Consider the following 20,215-nt stretch of genomic DNA (forward strand, 5'->3'; position numbering starts at 1 on the left):
TTATAAATTTGTGGTGAAATCGTATTTTGTAGTGAAAAAAAAAACACTGAGACATAACATGGACACGATGAGAAATAACACGAGTAAGAAAAATCACATACAAATACTGTACAGTCAGACTAATAGTGGCTCTGTGACACAAGCTGTTAAAACACAAACTGAATCAGGAAGATGAAACAGAGTGTAAGGTCACTCAGTGGGTTGCCCACAGCTATGAATCCTGTGAGTGCATTTCGAGGACGGCCCAGTGCTGGTTCAAGACTCACACAATGGCAGCTAAAACGTTCTACAATGTATTTTAAGTTGAGTGAAACTATTCCACACACTGCAAATGCACTATGTTCCTGTTGCCGTGAAGAGGTGCACTATGTTTCTGTAGTGCACTCGCAGCAACAGGAAACATTATGCTCGTATAATATGCAAATCTAGCATTCTGCAGCAGAGCTTGGCAGGTCTGTACTTTTTCTTTTTGAGCTAACCCTTTAAAAGCAACTGGTCCAAACCTTGTTCTTCAAATTGTGCGTTTTCTATTTTAACTGTTAAAATTGGACCAAAATAATCCAAGTTGGCTGTAAATGTGAGCGACGTTATAGATTTGGGGCGGGGCTTTCCATTTAAAATGTACCTGATGTATTTTTCTCGTGTGAAGGCTTCTGTCTTTGTATCTTTGCATTATTATTTGTAAATGAGATGAAAATAAATATATCTGAATAAGCCAAGACACTTGATTTCTCGTATTGTGTTTTTTTCTCATTAGCTTGACTCCAAAAAGTACTAGAAAACAAAGACGTGCAGCAGTAGTTTCATGGTGTTTGCAGCCCCCATAACTGGCATAACTTAGACTTTCTCACCCACTCCAGGACTTCAGTTGCCCTGCCTCTCCCACTCTTTCCGCACCAACAGTTTTAATGAGTTTCTACTTTTTTTTATGTGGGATGGATACTAAAGCTAAGACTGCTGGTGAGAGGACAGTCTTTTCTATGACTTAAATGTGTTCTGGGCTTTGCGTGGATTGGATTATGCTGTGGTTGTCAAGAAATTAGTTTGAGATTAAATGTTTTAATTCTATTTGGTTACAACAGTTAACCCTAAATGTGTCTCTTCTTATTGTTGATTATCCTTAACTAAAACTAAAACTAGATCTGAAATAAAATGTTCATTAAAAATAAAAACTAAATACGGAGGAAATGCCCTTCCTATTTGTTTATTGGTTAAGCTTTGTTATCCTAACTTGCCTACAGTCTACAAGACTGAGTCAACTGCTGTGTAAAAGTGCATTTTTTTTTTAATTATAATACTTATACTGATTCTTGTAAATTTTGCCTCTGGGACATGCCCTTCATATAATATTACTTAAAAATATTAAGACCTACTAAAAACATTTTCAAAATGCCCAAATGCTAAAATGCCTTGTTGGCGTCAAAGGTTAGAGGAGAATGCCCAGACCATCTTCAGGATGAAGACCACTCATTGAAGCCAAAGTATGCAGAAGAGCATATCTGAACACACAGCACATCAAACCTTTAAGCAGATGGGCTACAGCAGCAGAAGATCACACCGGGTGCCACCCCAGCTAAGAACAGGAAACAGAGGCTATGATTCACACAGAATCCCCCAAATTCTATAATAGCATATTGGAAAAATGCTGTCTGGTCTAATATGTCTTGAATTTCTGCTGCGGTGACTGACATCACGGATGTGCTGTTGACAAATCTGCAGCAACTGTGTAATGCTAGTATGTCAATATGGATCAAAATCTCAGAAACCTTGATGAAATATGACAACTCTGAATGTAAGAAGGGGTCACATTTAAAGCAAAGTCATTCTTGCATCATATCTGATGGCCCCATCAATCTAGCACAGCCCGTCCTGCTTTGCTCCTGTGGACAGGGACAGGCTGTGCTCTTTGACGTATGCTTTGTTGTTTTAGAAACTGCAGGACTCCATCTACTGGTGAAATGCTGTAATATAGAAGGATCGATTTTAGACATGAGTAACTACTGTACTTCGTTGCGATAAACACACACATATGTTTCTTTTATTCGAATGCCTGACAGAATGTGTGCAGCTTTGGCAACAGAGTGCGTAACTAAACAAAACAAAGCAAACGTTTAGACACTTTAAAAAATAATACTAAGTGGTTGTGGTTAAATCTGTCTTGGAGAAGATAACGTGGGGGAGCTTTGGTATTTTTGGGATGTGGCTAGCTGGCTTCTGACAGTGGCGAACAATTTTGAACACAGCACGAAACTGTTGGAAAACCATTAGATTTTGCGCTACAAATCACTTTTATAAAACTATCAGTATTTGTTATTTAGGGGTCAAAGGCAGTGCGTAATTCGTTTACATACTACATGATCTGCTGTACAATGTTTACTGTGTAACCACAAGTAGATGGAGTCCTGCGGTGGTGCACATCCCTGAGTGTATCAGGTATGTTTACTTGAGGACGTGCAGACGTCAAAGCGCACACAACGTATCCCGGCATGCAGCAGGAGGCCGTGGAGCGATCCTGCAGCTGGTAGTGAGTTGCGAGAGCGCCGAGGAGGCAGCAGCAAACGGGCAACATAGCTCACACGTTTCCCTACTCCATGTGAGATAAGCCGAGCCGTTACCTTACAGGCGACAGAAAATATGCTGTACGGACGCCTGACGTGTTCCCGAAGCGGCTTTTGAGTCATCATTGTCACCCGGTTTTCATTTTGGAGGATTCCTCCCTCCATCCTCCGGATCGCACCGAACAGGCAATGACAACGGTCTCAGCAACCCCGCAGCAGATGAGGGAACGGCTGCTGCAGGCCATCGACAGTCAGAGCAATGTGAGTGCGCTAAAGCGAGCAGGCTATCTAGCTTAAGTTACCTTGTTTCCCTGCACTCTGGGGCAACTCGACTTGAGAATTCGCCCGACAACTCTTATTTAATTATATTCCTGTGCCCAAACTTCTTATTGTATATTTTAAGTTGGAATTAGAGATGGGGGTACTTGAGTTGACAGCTTGAAAGCTAATTTAGCTACCAGCGTTACCCTGGACAGACCATAATCTGGCGTGTAGCATGCTAGCGGCTAACTTAGCCACAGCGGGTTTTGCGTATACGTTAAAAAGAAAACTATTTGCTTAATTTCCTTCCAAATTCATTTTCCATTCTGAATTTATTTTCACCTCGTACTTGTTTTTCACCCTAAACTGTTTCATCTTAATAAAAATCTCGTGTTACTAAGCCATGGACGGGAGCTAGCAAACTCTTAGCTCCAGCGGCTAAAGCTACGTTTTTTGAAACAGTCCACCCTTCCTTCTCAGCTGAAATGCTAGCCGCGGCTAAATCGGCTAGCACAGGCAAATTCACAGACACTTGAGCTCCGCTTGACTTTGTCAACAAGATAAGAAACTCGCGTAAAGTTAATTAATTTGTGCTCTCCGTTTTGGTCTATATGCTACCCTATTGTTATAATGATTACAAAGGAGAAGGTTTTGTGAGTTGACACTTCCATCTTTACTTTGCAACGTCGTTTTGTTGCTCTTGAAGCAGACAGACAAGCTAATGCCCCCCTCCCTCCCCTTGCTAACTTCTAAGCTAACTTGCCCCTCAAACACGTTGCAGGCACGATTCAATTCCCTTGAATTTGTCTAATTTCTGGGGAGTTTCCACGATCAGCATTAGTGCAGGGCTCTTGGCTAATCACTGAATTGTCACCAGCATTGGCCTTTCTAGAATATTATAAATGTGATTGTAATTCTCATTAACAGCTTCTTTTGTTGTTACTTAAGTAAGCAGTAATTTTTGGGTAATATACACTTTGTGTGACCGTGATGTTTTAGAAGCTCTATATATCGTCCTTGCAGATATGCAATATGGTGGTCGTACTGGAAGTAATTGCCTGCCTTGAAAAGTATCCTATCACCAAAGAAGCACTTGAGGTAAGACAGTCGACTGAACTTAGCTGCTGCTTTATACCAAACTGTTTAACTGAATAGTGTTTCTAATCCTAGTGCTTGTTTTTTAACGTAGGAAACTCGACTAGGAAAGTTGATCAATGATGTGAGGAAGAAGACGAAGGATGAAGACCTGGCTAAACGAGCTAAGAAACTCTTGAGGAACTGGCAAAAGCTGATTGAACCTGGGCCAGCTGTGGCTGCAAGTGTTCCTGGCTCTACCAATGGCAGTTCTCATCCCTGCAGAACCGATGCCTCTCCTTCTGACATTTCTGTGCCAGGGAAAGGTGTCCCTGAGGTCAAAATCAGAAATGACGTTCACAACACGTACTCACCAAAAGCTGAGAAATCAAGCAGCCGCAAGCGGCGGGCAGAGCACAGAGACAGTGGAGTGTACTTGCAAGAAAAAATCTCCAAAATGTCCCCATATGATAACTCTGTTTCAACGCCACCCACCAATGGGATTGCAGGCAGTCCGGATGCCCTCCCTGACCAGGAGGTTGTCCCGTCTCCTGACAGATCTCGAGTTGAGCACCTTGATAATGATAAAATGAACAGAATTCCTGTTAATGCTGTCAAGCCTCGCCCCAGCTCTCCCGGGGTGGCCAAACTACCCAGCACTTCCTCTTTGATTAAAGTTGCTGTGATGCAGCAACAGGCCAGATTGGATGAAGGAGGCGGGGGCTATTATCAAGCCAGAAGTCCTCGTGGTCTCACTACCAGCCCAAGGAGTACGAAGCAAGATACAATGACCAAGCGCTCTTCAGCATATGCACCAAAAGGAACGCCGGTCCCAAGCCCTTCCTCCAGGGACTCTCCCTTATCTTTTTCCCACACTGTGTCGTCCCCGGCCTCATCTTATGCTGACAAGCTGCCACATTCTTCTAATAGGTCTTCAATGCACTGGGCCAGCAGTTCAGAAGCCTCCTCTCTTTGCCCGTCACAAGACATATCTGCAACACTGGAATCCCCATCAGTCTCCCCCTCACCTTCTCTCTCCCAGCAGAACTCAGAACCACACAGACAGATTTCTGAGGGAGCTATGGTTGTGTCTGATGACGCAGATGGGCTAACCGTACCAAATTCGGAACATAAAAGGAGGAAGTACAGGTCTAGAGATTACTCTGTCAACTTAGATGGCCAGAAAATGGAGGACACCACTAAACCCGTTCGGTTAAAAGAACGCAGATTAACGTTTGACCCGGTCACAGGTCAGATTAAACCTCTGGTGCATAAAGAACCTTCTCAAACAGATGAAGCACCCACTCCTGACCTCGCTGAGTCTAGGCAGAGAACTGAAAGCACTGTACAACAGTGCGCTGCCACCGCCACAGTCCCAGGTCCTAGCCCTAACCCCTTCCACCACACAAACTGGAAGGAGCTGTCTAGAAATGAAATCATCCAGTCCTACTTGAACCTTCAGAGCAATGTCCTTAACTCCTCGGGGGTTCAGGCCCCTAGTGCACACTTTTTCATGTCGGAATATCTGAAAAGGGAAGAACAGGAAATTAAGGAGTCGCGGAAGATGCACGTTCTCCAAACGGACAATTTGACAGGGGATTTACCGGGCGTGAGCCGGGACGTGACAGATGAGGACTTGGACAGGATACACACACAGCACTGGCAGGGGGTGAATGGCGTTTGTGACACCAAGGGCACCTGGTACGATTGGACAGATTGCATATCACTGGACCCTCACGGGGATGAAAGCAAATTGAACATCCTGCCATACGTTTGCCTAGACTGAAGGGGTACGGGAAGGTTGCAGTACTTTTCCACTCCTTTCCTCATCTCACCACAGAGACGAGATACTTTGTGATTTAATTTTTTTTTTTTTTTTTTTTTTGTTCACTGTGAGTTTGGCAAAAATCAGGCCTGCCAAACTCCACTCCCCCACGCCTCTTCCTCTTTCTGTGATAATCTATTAAGATTTTGGTATAAAAGAAGTGTAAAGATTAAAAGACTAGTTGAGTTTGTAATATCAAGGGCTGTTTCTGTTTTATTTTTCAAACTGAAAGCCACAGGAATGAGGCCCGTATTGCAGAGTACTGCTGCTAACCATAAAGGCAAAAAAAGAAGACAGAATTATCCCAGATCACCCAAATAGGTGTAACAATGTGAGGTTTTTCTTTTTTTGAATATTATGAATTGTACCCCTCTTTGAGGCACACTGGGATGATGCTGTTTCTTTTTTTTTAATCTGTTTAGTTTCTAACAAGAAGTTTTGAACTAGGGTTAAACCTGAGGGAAGGCTGGGGTTTAGCTGTCCTGCACAGACCACCATGTTGGTGCCCAGAAAGATGTTAATAAGAGTTCATCTAGCACAGTTAGAGCCGAATATGTCCAGGGTTTGAAGTTACTGGAACATATTTGGCAGTTACAAGAAGCTTTATGTGAGATATAAAAGAGTAAATTATAAACTTCTTATCATATATACATCTATTTATTTTTGACCAGTTCATTTACGGGATGTTCATCAAAACAAATGTTAAAAAAAGGACGATAACAACAACTATAGATTCTTTTTGCTTTCTCTTCTGTTTGCATCACTGTGCTCTCAGCTGAATCTTAAATGTTAAAGGAAGCCCATGTGCTGTCCTTTCTTTAAGATTGGCCGGTGCGGATTTGTTTTGTTGTTTTGGTTATTTACATTCCAGACTCCACCCTCCAACCAATTTCCGCTCTCTCTGTCTCATCAGCTCGGCTCCTAAAAGGTTCCAGGTCATGAAGATTCTTCTGGAGATGTAACCGTTTTAAAGTAGTGTGGTGCTAATGCAAAAAGGAAAAAAAATAGTGCAGTCAAATGTTTCCATCCATTAATTCTCTCCGAAATATTAAAGAATGTCCCAGCTGCTGGTGTTGTTCAATGACAAAAGCAAGGACATGTTTGAATGCTGGAACTTTTTCTGTTTCTTTAGATATCGTTTGCCTTCTGAAATTCCTTGCTAATATATTTTTTTTTTCTGAGTTTATACCGCCTTAGTGAATGTACAGAATTGAGACCTCTTATGCACTTGTACATAAGTTGACGACTTGTTGGTCATTTTCTTTACTGATTCATTCATTCGAGTGTGAACTGACTGATTCTCCCACAATGTGCCCATGGATTAATACGAATTTCAGACACATTTACGGCTCTCGAAGCTGCTTTTTCCAGGCTTTAGAAATCATTTAAGTTGCAGAATGAGGGTGGCACTTCTTTTGCTCCCGTTCAAAACAGTGATTCAAACATTTAAGAGAGAAACACAGAGCGAGCTGTGCGCATCCAATGTTCTTGGCGTTTTCCATGTGACAGTACTTCAGTTCGACTCCCTTTTTAGTCGCTACCACCATTCTCACATGATTTAAATGAAGATTGGCTTCTGTGCAGCCTCTCTGTCCATTCATTCTTTTTGGTCATCCATTCCTACCTACCAATGTGCCTTGGTTTAAAAACAAAACAGTGAATCTGGATTTGCTTCCGCCTAAAACACGCCTGCCTGGAGCTGGATTTGTACGTAAGAATCCCAAATCCCCACGATCAATCTGACGCTGGTATATGCACCGTTTTCTGTTACTTTTTCTACGCGCTGATCTAGTGAGGGGGTGAAGCTGCAGACAACGAGAAACTGCACGTCGTCATCAACAACACCACTGGCAATAATGGAAAAGTGCTACAACTGGTTGAAAAGAATCTGTTTTTTTCTGGAGTTTTGATGGGGCATCTTTATTTGTTCAGTGTTTAACATCTCTCAGTTGTTTGAAAAATAAAAAGATCTCAATCTTGGCTGCCGTCAGGTCTTTTATGGTTTAAGTAGTTAATCTAAACTGTGCCTTTTGTTTGAAGGTGGACTTTTAATTGGTGCATTTACACATGTCGTCCATGTGGGGGTGCACATTGTCCATGTGTGTTCTTTGTCTGCACCAGAGATGTAAAATGATGAGAGTAATATCGGTTCAAATTCATCAATAATTCTTATGATTTTACTGGGCCCACGCTACAAAAGGTCCTCTGTTATTAAACAGTACATTTTACTAGTCTAAAAGTATAATCCCACCCTTTTAAACTGGCCATATGTGTAGTAAAGCAACAGTTTTTCGGCACCTACTGGTTGTAATTCTGATTGCCTTTGGGTTGCAACATGTTCAATAGGCTAAAGAATGTTTTGCCTACGTCACTCCTCCTATGACTCAGTCAGCTGATGTAATCACATAAGACAGCAGGATGAGTAAGTGCCCTCTGGTGCGTTTACCCTCACACTGAATCAGCCTGCCGCACACCTGTATGACGGTATCATCTGTTACATGTACAAAGAAATCCAGCTGTATTTATGACCAGGAGGATGCTCAGACACTGATGAGATACACCTGGGCTTAGATCACTGATATTTTATGGGGCTTTCTTCTGCTCAGGTTAAAACAGGATAGTTTCAGCTTGGATTTGAGAACAATTTTGCATTAAATGTTGTAGAGTTATAGCCATTTTTAAACCCTCTCCCCAAATTTCTCAGCTTCAAAATTAATTGGTCAAATAAATGATTTTAAATATCAGGATAGTTTTTAATATGTGGGTGAAACTAGTTTGCAGGGGATGACTGTCTGAAGTCTAGAAGCCCTGGATATCACCAAATCTTATGTTTCCTCCCCAGAGATGTTCATTACTGCCTTTAATCCAACCGCCTTCAGTTGTAGCTTGTTTGTGGGTCTCTGCATTCAGTTTTGTGCTACCTGAAAGCACGCACTGTTGAACATTGAAGACTATCCTATTTCCTCGGCTTATCTGTTTGCACTGTAAAGTGCTGCCTAAACAGTTTTGCAACTGAGACTGTAGCCCTGTACATTTCACCCTGCTACTGCTATCAACAGTCAAATCATCAGTACACACTAGTAACCCACTTCCATTGGCACACATATTTGCCCGTGCGCTAACCCTGCCTCCACCGTGTTTAACACATGGTGTACTTTGGATCATGGGCTGTTCTTTCTTTCTCCAAACTTCATCCATAATAAAAGGTGAATCCAAACAACGGTGAAGGCTTTTTTTGGGGAAAAGTCTTCCCTGTTCTTGAGTATAACCAGGCGTTTGCACCCTGTGCATTCACATTACTTGGACAATGACACACCTACTTCCTCAAGAGTGTTTTCACGTGTCTAAATGTTGTAGTGGGTTTTTTTTTAACCATGGAAATAATTATCTTATCATGCACTTTAGATGTCTCCTGGGGTCTTTCTGACAATGAATTCCTTCTTTTTAAGGACTGTTTATTTGGCCACTCCTAAAGTCTCTGCTATCTCTGACTGGTTTGTTGGGTTTTTCAGGCGTGCAAAATGAAAGATCAACACTTGAAATCAACTCCAGATCTTTTATCTGTTCAATTTGCTGTGAAATGACGAGAAAAAAAAGGCCTGGCCTGAAAGTTTTCAGTCAAACGTCCAATTACGTTTGAGCCTCTGAAAATGGGAACTATATAAAATATAATGGACTGAAAGAAACGTGTCTCATCAAACATCTAAATAAATGATCCAAGTGACCAACTGAGGATTGGATGGTTCTCACTTGGATTCGAATGTTAAAAAAATTCCAAAGTATTTAATCTGTCATTGTAGTTCACAGGCTACATACGACACAATTTCAATGAAAACCTTTATGACTTTATAACTTATAGATCTTCATCTTCGATCGAATATGCGTTCTAAAAATGAATCAAACATCTGTTTACAGCACAAATTATTAGGAGGCACATCTTAAAAATATTTGTACTTTCAACAATATCTCTGTTTTTTCCACATTCAGTCTACTGTCATTGCAAGCACGTTAATATTTATGGATCCTAGTGGAAAGGAGTTTTTAGGAATGAAACTTTCTTTTATAATCCACCAGCAGTGGTGCATATTATTGAAATATTTCAGGTATTAATTATTTAACTGCAGTTTTTACAAGAGTAAAGCTTTGGTGGATTAATTTGGGTCCCTGGGTCGCATATTCATACTCATAAATCAATGCTCTCTTCCACAGTGTGTCATTTGTCCTGTCTCCCTGCCCTCACCGTTGCAGCAGTTGGCTGCCCCTCTCTGAGCCTTGTTCTGCTGGAGCTTTCTTCCTGTTAAAAGGGAGTTTTTCCTTCCCACTTGCTGAAAGGAAGTAGTTTGATACTGGATGGATAGTCGGGAAAGATGGGAGAATAACGTCAGTGGGATTGTCCCCAGTCAGTGGGACAGATTTCAAAACTTAAAAAAAAAACAACAGTCAAAACCCCCCATACTTTTACAATATTTAATACAGTATATGTTGGACAAACTTTTCAAGGGGATGTCAAAGACATCAGCTGAAGAAGAAAGAAAGATGTATCCGATGAGTGCAGGTAGTAACACTGATGGGCTCCAGCATGTGTCCATGTCGGGAGGAACCGTCGGTGTCTCATGGAGTCATACTAATCTGATGTACCACTGTCATAAAGCAGCCTATTGTACAGTAAAATACGTTTTCTCTCTTACATGAGCTTCTCTTAAAGCTCATCTATTTCCCAGAAAGACTCAGAGGAGTTTCTGTTCTGCTCTGTGGGTATTTTTGTCGAAATAAGATAAAGAAAGAACCCCCTGACCTGTCCAGCTGACTGCCAGCTTAAATCATATTATGCGCCACTAATACATTGTCTTAGATACGTCTTACATAGCATCCTGGACTTTCACACATGCTGACATGCCAGGAGAAGTTTTGTTATCTGAAAACCTCACACCACCGACATTACGTCAGCCCAGTAGCTCATTCCCAAATAACTTTTTTCTCCCCCCTGACCGTGACTCAAAAAAGTGCGACAATTTGTCTCGTCCTCTCTCCACGTCTGGTATGCAGGGTGGGACCAGAGGTTCACTCCCACTATTCAGGAATTTGGGAAGTTTCCTTCCATATAAGGAGTTTTTGATATAAATCGCGACTTAAGGAAGAGCAGTGGAAAGGTGGAGCTTGGGATCGATTAACGAAGCGTGGAACGAAGAGTATACAGGACTATCAAGAGAAGTCCCCTCTCTCGCTTTGTTGCTTAAATATTTTTTTACTGAGTAGTGCAGTAGTGCGTTTTGAATGGAGGCCTAAAATACATTTAAACTCATGACAGGCATTGCTTAATTATTTATATATGTGCTCTTTATCTAATGGGTCGTTTTTACATATCAGTTGAAAGCTTTCATGCAGTTGGCACTGTCACGTCATAGCAAGATGATCCTGCGTTCAAATACAGTCTGAGGCCTTTTTGTGTGGAGCTTCCTTTTCTTTGTGGGTTTTCTTTGGGTACTCTAGCTTCAACCCATGCCACATATCAGTGTCCTGTTCCGGTTGTACCCTGCCTCTCACCCCACGACAGTCATGACAGACTTCAGTCCCCACGACCTTCAACTGGATGAGTGTAACAAAATCGATAGATGTTTCTGTTATAAGGATTGTTTATCTTAAGAGCATTACAAGAAACTTAAAAAAATACAAATTTATAATAAATACAATAATTATAACAGCCACATAACAGTTTCTAAGTGTAGGATACATGCTTATAAAATGTCTATTTACATAGAAAAAAAATCTGATATGCATACAAGGTGACCAAGATTTAAAAAAAAAAAGACTGCACTGGTTTCAGGGAAAAAAAAAGAAGAAGGTGGTGTTTTTCGGGTATGAGATACAGTAAAATAAATAAAAAGTGAACTGAAACAATGCTGTAAACTCGCAAAACTAAAGTTTAAAAAAAGTATACAGGAAATATCTTCAGTTTCAATCTTTGTCAGCCTGGCCAAATTTGTTGGCATAACCAGCTTGAAGAGTATTTGGTGCATATGTTTACTGAGATTTGGACATGTACCTGACTTTGAGTAAAGGGTTTTATTATTATATTTATTCCAAATATCACATGTGAAAACAGCAGCCATGATAGAAACTAAAACTAACAGCACAGCTAATGAAAAATGAAACTGAAACCTGATCGTGTTTAGAGAATCTGAGCTAGACTAAAATATGTAAAGCCACTTTGCAAGATAAGAACAACGAAATGAAACTGGAAATCCAAAGTTAACCTCCCATATTTAATGTATTTAGTTACCTGGTTCATGCTTTCAGTGAATTATATTCTCCAGTGCAAATACACACAAAATGCTAAAATCCTAAAAGTCTTTCTTGTGCCAAAAAGTGATTGTCTGCCAAAAAACTGATTTCCAGTGTTTCTGTGTATTTTTTATGTGTAATATCTTTACGTATGTTCGTAAATAGACTTCGGTGAACAGGGGATACAAAGGGGTTACATAAAGAATTAAAACATTATCTGTTTTTTAAGTATCTTTACAACTTGTACTTACATTATAACCAATCCGGTCCTTTATCCCCACTTAAAATATTTTTACAGAACTATTGTAATATTTGCTGCCATTTCTGCTGTCCTGTTGGGCAACTTACTCTTACAAAATAAATTTTTAATGTTAATGAGATTTTTTTTACTGCATAAATAAAGGTTATATAAAAGTCGCTGCCAAAAACTGATTGCGGCTTGTATCTTGCTACACGAATGTTGTTTGTGGCTCAAGATGACTTTATGTCATCCATAAGGGATGCATTTGACATATGTTTAACATATTATAGCCCAACAAGTTACTTATAGCACTTTAAATATGAGCAATCGCTTTTTGGCAAATACCGGAAATCAGTTTTTGGCAGACAATCACTTTTTGGCACAACACCGGCTAACCCAGACAGATGCAGATACAAACAACAAAACACATAAAATAAAAACAAGATAAACAAAAAATACGACTGTATTACGTAACCAAGAGCACATGAAACTGATCTCCTTCTTCACCTGTATGAAATTGTGCTAAATATTCAATAATCACTCTTTTCAGCTAGTTTGCAATTAAAAAACAAAACAAACAAAAAACACCTAGAAACTTCGGAGGGTCATTTCCGGGACGGACCGTTCAGGGGTGAACTATCTTGATTCGTGAATCAAGACTCTTTGACAGAAACCGTGGGAGCGCTCTAATTGGCGCCCGTAAAAGAGAAAGGAAGTATTTAGTTCAGTCCGAGGTTTCATTGGAAGACAAACTCGAAGATATTTTAGCGCAGTTTTTATCTTCAAGTCGGAGTCTCTTTCTTTTATTATTGTTTGCCACTCTCAAAGGAAAAATCTCAACACTTTGAAAATGTCTTCCTTTAACAAAGGTCCGGCTTATGGGTTATCCGCAGAAGTGAAAAACAAGGTAGGTGGCCATACTTTTCTCTCCCATATAAAGTTAAGTCGCATTGAACTTTTCTTGCCTTCTTCATTGCGCTTCTCTCTTAACGCGAGAATCACCTGGCCTCCATTTTAATATGGCGCTCAGGTTAAAAGGTAATCAGCGGGGGTAAAAAGGGAGTTTGAATAAAAAGATTTAAAACTATATTTTATACATATATAAGTCGGAAAATGAATAATTAAACTCTGGTCGAGTGTGAATAGTTTGCAAAGAAATAAGTTGTGGTCTAGTTAGACACCTTGGACCTCCTTAGTCCCTCTGCTCGTGCAGGAGACTTAACTTAAAATCGCACCATGGGCGTTGTCCGTCTTGGCAAACAAGCATGTCGTTGTGGCAAAAAAAAAAAAAAAAAAAGTTACCCCCGTTTCCAGCATTTTCCGCCGCCCGTGCAGCTCTCTGCCCTGCGTTGTGACCCGCATTAGTAGATAATGTAATTGACCTGTTAGCCCTCGGATTGGATGCCACTGTTCTCATTGCTTCTGTGTTCTCGTGGTTTCTGCAAGAATAGTTTCCCCACTTCCCCTCATGCGGTAAGGTGTAGCGCTGCTCTTCGTGCTTTAACTTTGCTCTCCACACCGTGCCAGATCAGTGCAGGGACAAAGCCTCTCTCCTCCTCAGCCACTCACTCTGTGAAAAATCAAGGTGTCGACTGACACCCCCCCGCAAGTTCTGGGTAATGTGTAACTATTGATTGGGACCTTCGTGAGGAAAGCAGCTTGTTTATTTGGTCACAGCCGCATCGAGTTAAAACCTCAGAGGTGACAAGCCCGATCACGTTGGCACATCACTTTTCGCCAACTTTCCTCCCCCCTTTTTTTTTTTTTTTTTTTTAAAGTACTTTGAATGTGACTTACTGTCCATTTCGTTGTTATTGGGAAGCAGACTGCTTTTTTTTTTCTCACACAAGTGTTACAGCTGATCTGTCCTTAGCCTTCTGTTCATTCTCTTGACACCCGCATATAAGGGCACTTTAACTTACCTCCACCTCATCCCCCTCCCCTTCTGCATTCTTTGGATGTTCCCTTGTGTGGGGCGAGGGAGAAAGAGAGGGTCGTATCCCCTCCCCAGATCTCCACAGAACAACATGTGGCTGACTTAAAGAAAGCATGCAGATTTCCTCTGTCCATTACCACAGGCGTCCTTGAAGGAGGAGAGAGAGAGGGGGGTCTACTAAAGAGAGAGGTATTTCCTGCCGTCAGTGACGTAGCTCACCCTTAAAATGTGAGGCATTGAAGGCTTTTATATTCCACCTACCCCCCCCCCCCCCCCCTTACAAACTGATAAACACAGACAGTCTTTGCTTGTAAGAGTAATCCCCAAACTCACTGATACACTGCAATAACTGTTTTATTTATTTATTCATCTCAGTGCACATCCATTCATCGGCTCGGCACACAGACACAATCCGGCGCCCTTCTCGCTTCATTCAGCTCCCTTTATCCCAGCGCTGCGGGCTGAATTCCTCGCGTTCAGCTTGTCGCTGGAAATTACATCTGTGTCGGATTCCTTGCGGGCAATTAAAACGGCCAGTGTTGTCTTTTAATATGCGGATAACTGGATGAAGGGAATTTAATTAGAAGACAGGCATTCCTGAAGAGCGCAGCCAGCTGTGAGCTGTGTGCGGCCTGCTTCTATGTAAATAGTAGGTTACTTTTGCGGTTTAGTTTCCCATTGCCTTCGGGGACAAGGAAAAATTGTTGGCTGGTTGTGAGTTTGCACGCAGAACTTTTTTTTTTTTTTTTTTTTTTTTCCTTCTTCTTCTTCTTCTCTTTCACTGGAGGAGGAGAAAAGCTGACCTGTTTAACTCTTAGGTCACTTTTCTCCATTTGTCCGCCTTTCAGATTCAGCTCATGAAACTGCTGTTTGTTTACGTGACCCCGATTCTCCTCCTGAATGGCCTCTTTCTCATGCTCTGCATCCGTCGGTAAAGCTTTTAAATCAGAGTAACGCCTCAACCGTGACGCCGTCAGCAGACCACGTTAAGCCCCTTAAAAACTGACGCGCCCTGTTCTTTCTACAGCAGCTCCCTTCCTGTGCCTCTGGTGACTTTGTTACAGTTTACCAAACAGGATATCTGTGTGTGTTTCTGTGGGGGGGGGTGTATGTGTGTGTCGGGTCACAGTGGAGTCACCATTTATGAGAATGAAATCTGACCAACTCTGTCTGTAGGAGTCGGTCAAAGTGAAAATGTGGGGATGACCATGAAGCCTGGCCTCATGCAGTCACAATAAACCTTTTAAAACGAACAACAACTAAAACTGAAATCTTCGTGGTGTGTGTTTTGGTTATCATCACCTCGGTCCTTGGTGTTTGCGCGGCTCAGTTATCAGCAGCTGGAGAAAAATAGAATTCTTATATCTTAAGAGTGTTGAAGTGGGAGGTCATTGAGGACAGGGCGAGCTATTCCACTGCTGACAAAAGAAGCTGGTGTGACTGCATCTACTGTTCTTCAAAAGAGCCACCCACTTGGTTGCAGAACACACATGTGACCTCTGACCTTTGTTACCAACTAGATTGCACAGAAGTACGACCCTCAGAAGGAAGAGGAGCTCAGGATCTGGATCGAAGACATCACCGGCAGTTCCATCGGCCCCGACTTCCAGAAAGGCCTGAAAAACGGAGTCCTCCTGTGCGAGTAAGCAGAGCCTACATCAAAGTTCTGTCACGCTAAACCACCAGGGCCTCGATCATCTGTTTTTAATATGCACACAGATCTGGAAAGCTCACTTTCTTTCTTTCTTCCCCGTTCTTTCTCTACTTTGCAGACTTATTAACAGGCTGCAGCCAGGCTCTGTGAGAAAGATCAACCAGTCAGCACTGAACTGGCACCAGGTGAGTTTGTCTTATTTTAGCTAATTGAGGGCGCGGCAGACTTGTGAGCAGGAGCACTTCATTGACGCTAGAAGTGCAGCAAGCAGTTAGACTTGCCTCTTCCCTGCATTGTGCTGAGGATGTCAGTGCACTGAATCACACTCATGGCTATACTTGGACATTAGCAGTGTTGCTTCTGCTTTTATCTGAAACTGGTTTCTTAATAGTTAGTGCTTATAAAAATATTTGACTGCAACTTGTTAATGAGAGGATGCAGGCAGAGAAATAATCGCCCGGCTTCAGCTTAAAACCTGTCGCTCTTGTTTACTTTGGTGCGGCTTTAGCTGGAGAACCTGACAAACTTCATCAAAGCTCTCACAGTGTACGGCTTGAAGCCCCATGATATCTTCGAGGCCAATGATCTGTTTGAGAATGGCAACATGACGCAGGTCCAGACGACTCTGCTCGCCCTCGCCAGCATGGTGAGTCTCTAAAAACGTCGCATCACAAACGGTAGTGGTAGTTTTTTGTGGGGAATGATCGCAGTTTAATGAGAACTCTTCTACACCGCCTTTTCTCTCAGGCCAAGACCAAGGGCTGCCAGTCGCGGGTTGACATTGGCGTGAAGTATGCGGACAAGCAGCAGAGGATGTTTGACGATGAGAAGATGAAGGCTGGACAGTGTGTCATTGGCCTACAGGTACAGTTTTCAGTGTCAGTAATATCACAGGACTGATGCTCGCAGAGTGAAACTCGGGGCCAGGGCTTTAAAGGAAATGCAGACAAGGGACTAAACTTGATTCTTTTTTTTTCTTTTTTTTCTTCTGAAATATAAAGATCAAAAAATTAGAAATAAGAATTTTTATTTTATTTATTTATTTTTTTTAAATGATCTGATCATTCTGGCTGCGTTTTGACAGGTGGGCTACGTGCTCGCAAAGCTGAACTCACTGCTGCAAGTGGCGAAACTGTTGTGAAAGAAGGCTTTGTCATGATGATCTCATGTTGAGTAGCGTTCTTCTGTGCGAGAGCTGCACATTGTCACTGATGCTTCAAACCTCCCTACTTTTCTTTCCTTCCCCCTCCATTACCTGGAAGGGTATCAAGTAAACACAAGCACTTCTCAAGCAATGAAGAAATGCCTCGACTGTAATTTGAGAGCGGTGCAAATATGAGGAACAGCTTAGTCAAAACTTTTTAAAACACGTTTGGTTAGTGTTGCACCAGTATCAACAGTCCCACACTTGCTCAAAACAATAAAATGTGAGAAATGCAGTGATGTTGTGCAACAGTTTACACCAAAACTCTTTATTGATCTTGTATGACTGTTGATCATTTATATACAACAAGTGATTGTTCTATTTTTCAGATGGGGACCAATAAGTGTGCCAGTCAGGCAGGTATGAGTGCATATGGCACCAGGAGACATTTATATGATCCCAAGGCTCCAGTCCAGTCCCCCATGGACAACACCACCATCAGTCTGCAGATGGGTACAAACAAAGGGGCGAGTCAGGTATGCATTCTTAAAGGACTGCAGCAGAAATAAGCTTCGGGACACTGGTTATGGCTTGTCCTTGGCGTTCTTTGCCTGCTGTAAACTACGGTCATGTTTGGTCTTGTAGAAAGCTGTAAACTCCTGTATTATCTAAAAGGCAAAGCTCAGTCTCTGTCTGAGCAAAGTCTTTTGTTATATTTTTGCCATAACAAATTACAACACAGACTAAGGAAAGAATTTGAACACATCAGCAGAATACTAGATTAAGGATAGCTTGACATCAACGTATATTCTCAGTTTATAAAAATGGTCATTTTGTTACAGTGAGTACATTAATGACATTATGGCTCTGTGTTTGTTGAAACCATGGGAGCTGCTGTTAGTGGAAATAAATGGTTGCCGGGTAGCATTTGATTTCCCCAACAGATCCTCTGTGTTGCTGATCTTTTCTAGATGAATGACATGTATTCTTTAACCCAGTGGCCAAATGTCTGGGGCCAGTCTCGTGTTTGCCAAGCAGGAGGAGAGGAAGGGGGGGGGATGCTGGGGAGAATTCCACAAAATCTGACAGTTTTCCTTTTCCTGTCTCCACTTCAGGCTGGGATGACGGCTCCAGGAACGAGGCGTGCCATTTACGACCAGAAGCTGGGCACAGAGAAGTGTGACAACAGCACCATGTCTCTACAGATGGGATACAGAGACGGGGCTAACCAGAGCGGGCAGAACTTTGGCTTGGGACGGCAGATCTACGATGCCAAGTACTGTCCCAAAGCCACTGAGATTCCAGGTGATGAAAATGGAGCTGGTGTCGCCCGTGACTACATCCCAGATTACCAAGACGAGGGCTACCAAGGCTACCAGGAAGAGGAGCAGGTGTACCAAGATGATGGAACAGATTATTAAAAGATTGGAGGGAGCTGAGGAAGGAAAAGCGTGATTGTGTAAGGCTGGCAAGTTCTGCGAGACAGAAAGGTGGTTTATCTTTTATATCATTAGGATGTTGCACTTTTTTTTTTCTTCCTTTTTTTTGTAGGCCGTATCCTCTTAGTATTGTACGAAAATGTCTTCTTACCCCTGTTTGTACAAAACCATCTACACATATCATCATGAGCTGTATTTCTGTAATTTCTTTATATATTTGAAGTGACCACAAAAGCCAATCACTTGGCTTGGCTAGATATCCCAGGGATTTCTGTCCATGTGCCAAAGTTTTGTTTTGGTTTATTTTTTTTGTTGGGGTTTTTTTTTTTTTTTTTTTTTTTTTTTTTTTGTCCTCCTGTGGCTTTGCTAACACATTAGTTTCATTGAGGGATCCCAAGATTTTCTTTAAGGGCAACATAAACTAAAAGTGAAACCTTAGGGATTTTTTTTTTCTTTCTTTCTTTTTTTTTTTTTTTTTTTTGTGTGTTAACAATAAATGGTTATGAGAAAATGCATCTTTCCATGAAATCACCAGTGCTTATGTTCCTGTAATAGCTGTATCATCTGTGTTTTAAAAGGAAAAAAAAAAATCCTGTGAATGAGAATGTAAACTTATTTCGTGTTAGTTGTTACTTCAGTATCTTCTTCATCCTGTCAGTATTGACATGCGGTAATCGTCCGTTTTGGTTATTCTGGCAGATGAGGGAACAAAATGGATTTGTTAGAACAAACCAGTCTTCTTTAAATTCTGCTATTTCTCTCACTTCTTTATTTCACTCTTTTAACAGAGGAAATATTTCCTTTGTTTGCATAACCAATCTGACTGGAGAGAGGCTTGTTTTCTTTGGACAGTGGAGGAGTGGATAAAATGATACTCAAGTGAAGTTTTGAACATTCCAATCAAGAATACTGGATTCTTCTTTGTTTTTCAGTGAACAATGTTTCAGTGGCTCATTAGATATTGGTTGATATGCAAACCAATCATATATTTGATCATGTAAGATTATTATTTATACATGTTTGTGGTTTTTTTTTTTTTTTTTTTTTTTTTTTTTTGAATGGAGGCTGTTTTGTACCTTGACATTGAATAAAATTTGGTATTGGACTATGCTGCTTTTTTTTTTTTTTTTTTGTGTGTGTGTGTGTGTGTGTGTGTGTGTGTGTGTGTGTGTGTTTTTGAATTAAGACAGACTCGACGGCCGCTCTATGTATAATGGCTCATTTATCCAAATATCTAATCGGCCAATCGCATGGTAGCAACTTTCAATGTGGTATGGTTGGTGGTGCCAGACAGGCTGATCGGAGTATTTTAGAAACTGCTGATCTGCAGGGATTTTCCCACACAACCATCTCTGGGTCTGAAAGAGAAAATAACCAGTGTGCAGCACTTTTTCTTTGCAAGGTTATTGTTAAATAAAACTTGATGTGAAAATGAAATTTAAATGGATATGTTATTTTGTGAACGTGGAAAACAAATACAGAAGAAGCATCCTTAGTATTTGTTAATTAATTTTATTACAACTTACCTGATCTTTATTTAGACTTTGGATATTTACACGACTGAGTCATGTCTTTATTAAAACACCTACACTGATTCTTCAAAATCTTGCCTCTGGCATATGCCCTTCATACAATAACAATTCAAAAGATTAAAACACTGAAACTGATAAATGTAAAAATACACTCTGAAAAATAAACCTGAAATTAAAAAAATAAAATAAAATAAAAAATCCAACACCACAAACTGGTCCTCTGGGCCTTTGTGATGTCAGAGTTCAAAGAATGCTTTGAATAAGAAGGA

General features: G+C 41.2%; 2 protein-coding genes across 2 annotated transcripts; both read left to right on the forward strand.

Moving 5' to 3' along the window:
• The first annotated feature begins 2,057 nt into the window (after positions 1-2,057).
• crsp7 (cofactor required for Sp1 transcriptional activation, subunit 7) lies at positions 2,058-7,698 on the forward strand. Its single transcript, XM_082512984.1, has 3 exons — positions 2,058-2,819; positions 3,843-3,917; positions 4,009-7,698. Exons 1-3 carry the CDS (start codon positions 2,748-2,750, stop codon positions 5,677-5,679), a joined length of 1,818 nt encoding a protein of 605 aa, XP_082369110.1. The 5' UTR covers positions 2,058-2,747; the 3' UTR covers positions 5,680-7,698.
• Positions 7,699-12,922: 5,224 nt separating this feature from the next.
• cnn2 (calponin 2) lies at positions 12,923-19,519 on the forward strand. Its single transcript, XM_082513765.1, has 7 exons — positions 12,923-13,148; positions 15,698-15,819; positions 15,950-16,016; positions 16,340-16,477; positions 16,579-16,695; positions 17,365-17,511; positions 18,091-19,519. Exons 1-7 carry the CDS (start codon positions 13,092-13,094, stop codon positions 18,394-18,396), a joined length of 954 nt encoding a protein of 317 aa, XP_082369891.1. The 5' UTR covers positions 12,923-13,091; the 3' UTR covers positions 18,397-19,519.
• Positions 19,520-20,215: the final 696 nt, after the last annotated feature.

Source organism: Aulonocara stuartgranti (genome assembly GCF_965226115.1).
Source record: "Aulonocara stuartgranti genome assembly, chromosome: 18".
Taxonomy (NCBI): domain Eukaryota; kingdom Metazoa; phylum Chordata; class Actinopteri; order Cichliformes; family Cichlidae; genus Aulonocara; species Aulonocara stuartgranti.

Excerpts from the sequence above, each read along its gene's own strand:
- crsp7 (XM_082512984.1), top strand. The coding sequence starts at position 2,748 with ATGACAACGGTCTCAGCAACCCCGCAGCAGATGAGGGAACGGCTGCTG. Across the intron at positions 2,820-3,842 it reads CCATCGACAGTCAGAGCAAT|ATATGCAATATGGTGGTCGT; the intron begins GTGAGTGCGCTA and ends TCGTCCTTGCAG. Across the intron at positions 3,918-4,008 it reads TCACCAAAGAAGCACTTGAG|GAAACTCGACTAGGAAAGTT; the intron begins GTAAGACAGTCG and ends TTTTTAACGTAG.
- cnn2 (XM_082513765.1), top strand. The coding sequence starts at position 13,092 with ATGTCTTCCTTTAACAAAGGTCCGGCTTATGGGTTATCCGCAGAAGTG. Across the intron at positions 16,017-16,339 it reads CAGCACTGAACTGGCACCAG|CTGGAGAACCTGACAAACTT; the intron begins GTGAGTTTGTCT and ends GTGCGGCTTTAG. Across the intron at positions 17,512-18,090 it reads CAAACAAAGGGGCGAGTCAG|GCTGGGATGACGGCTCCAGG; the intron begins GTATGCATTCTT and ends TCTCCACTTCAG.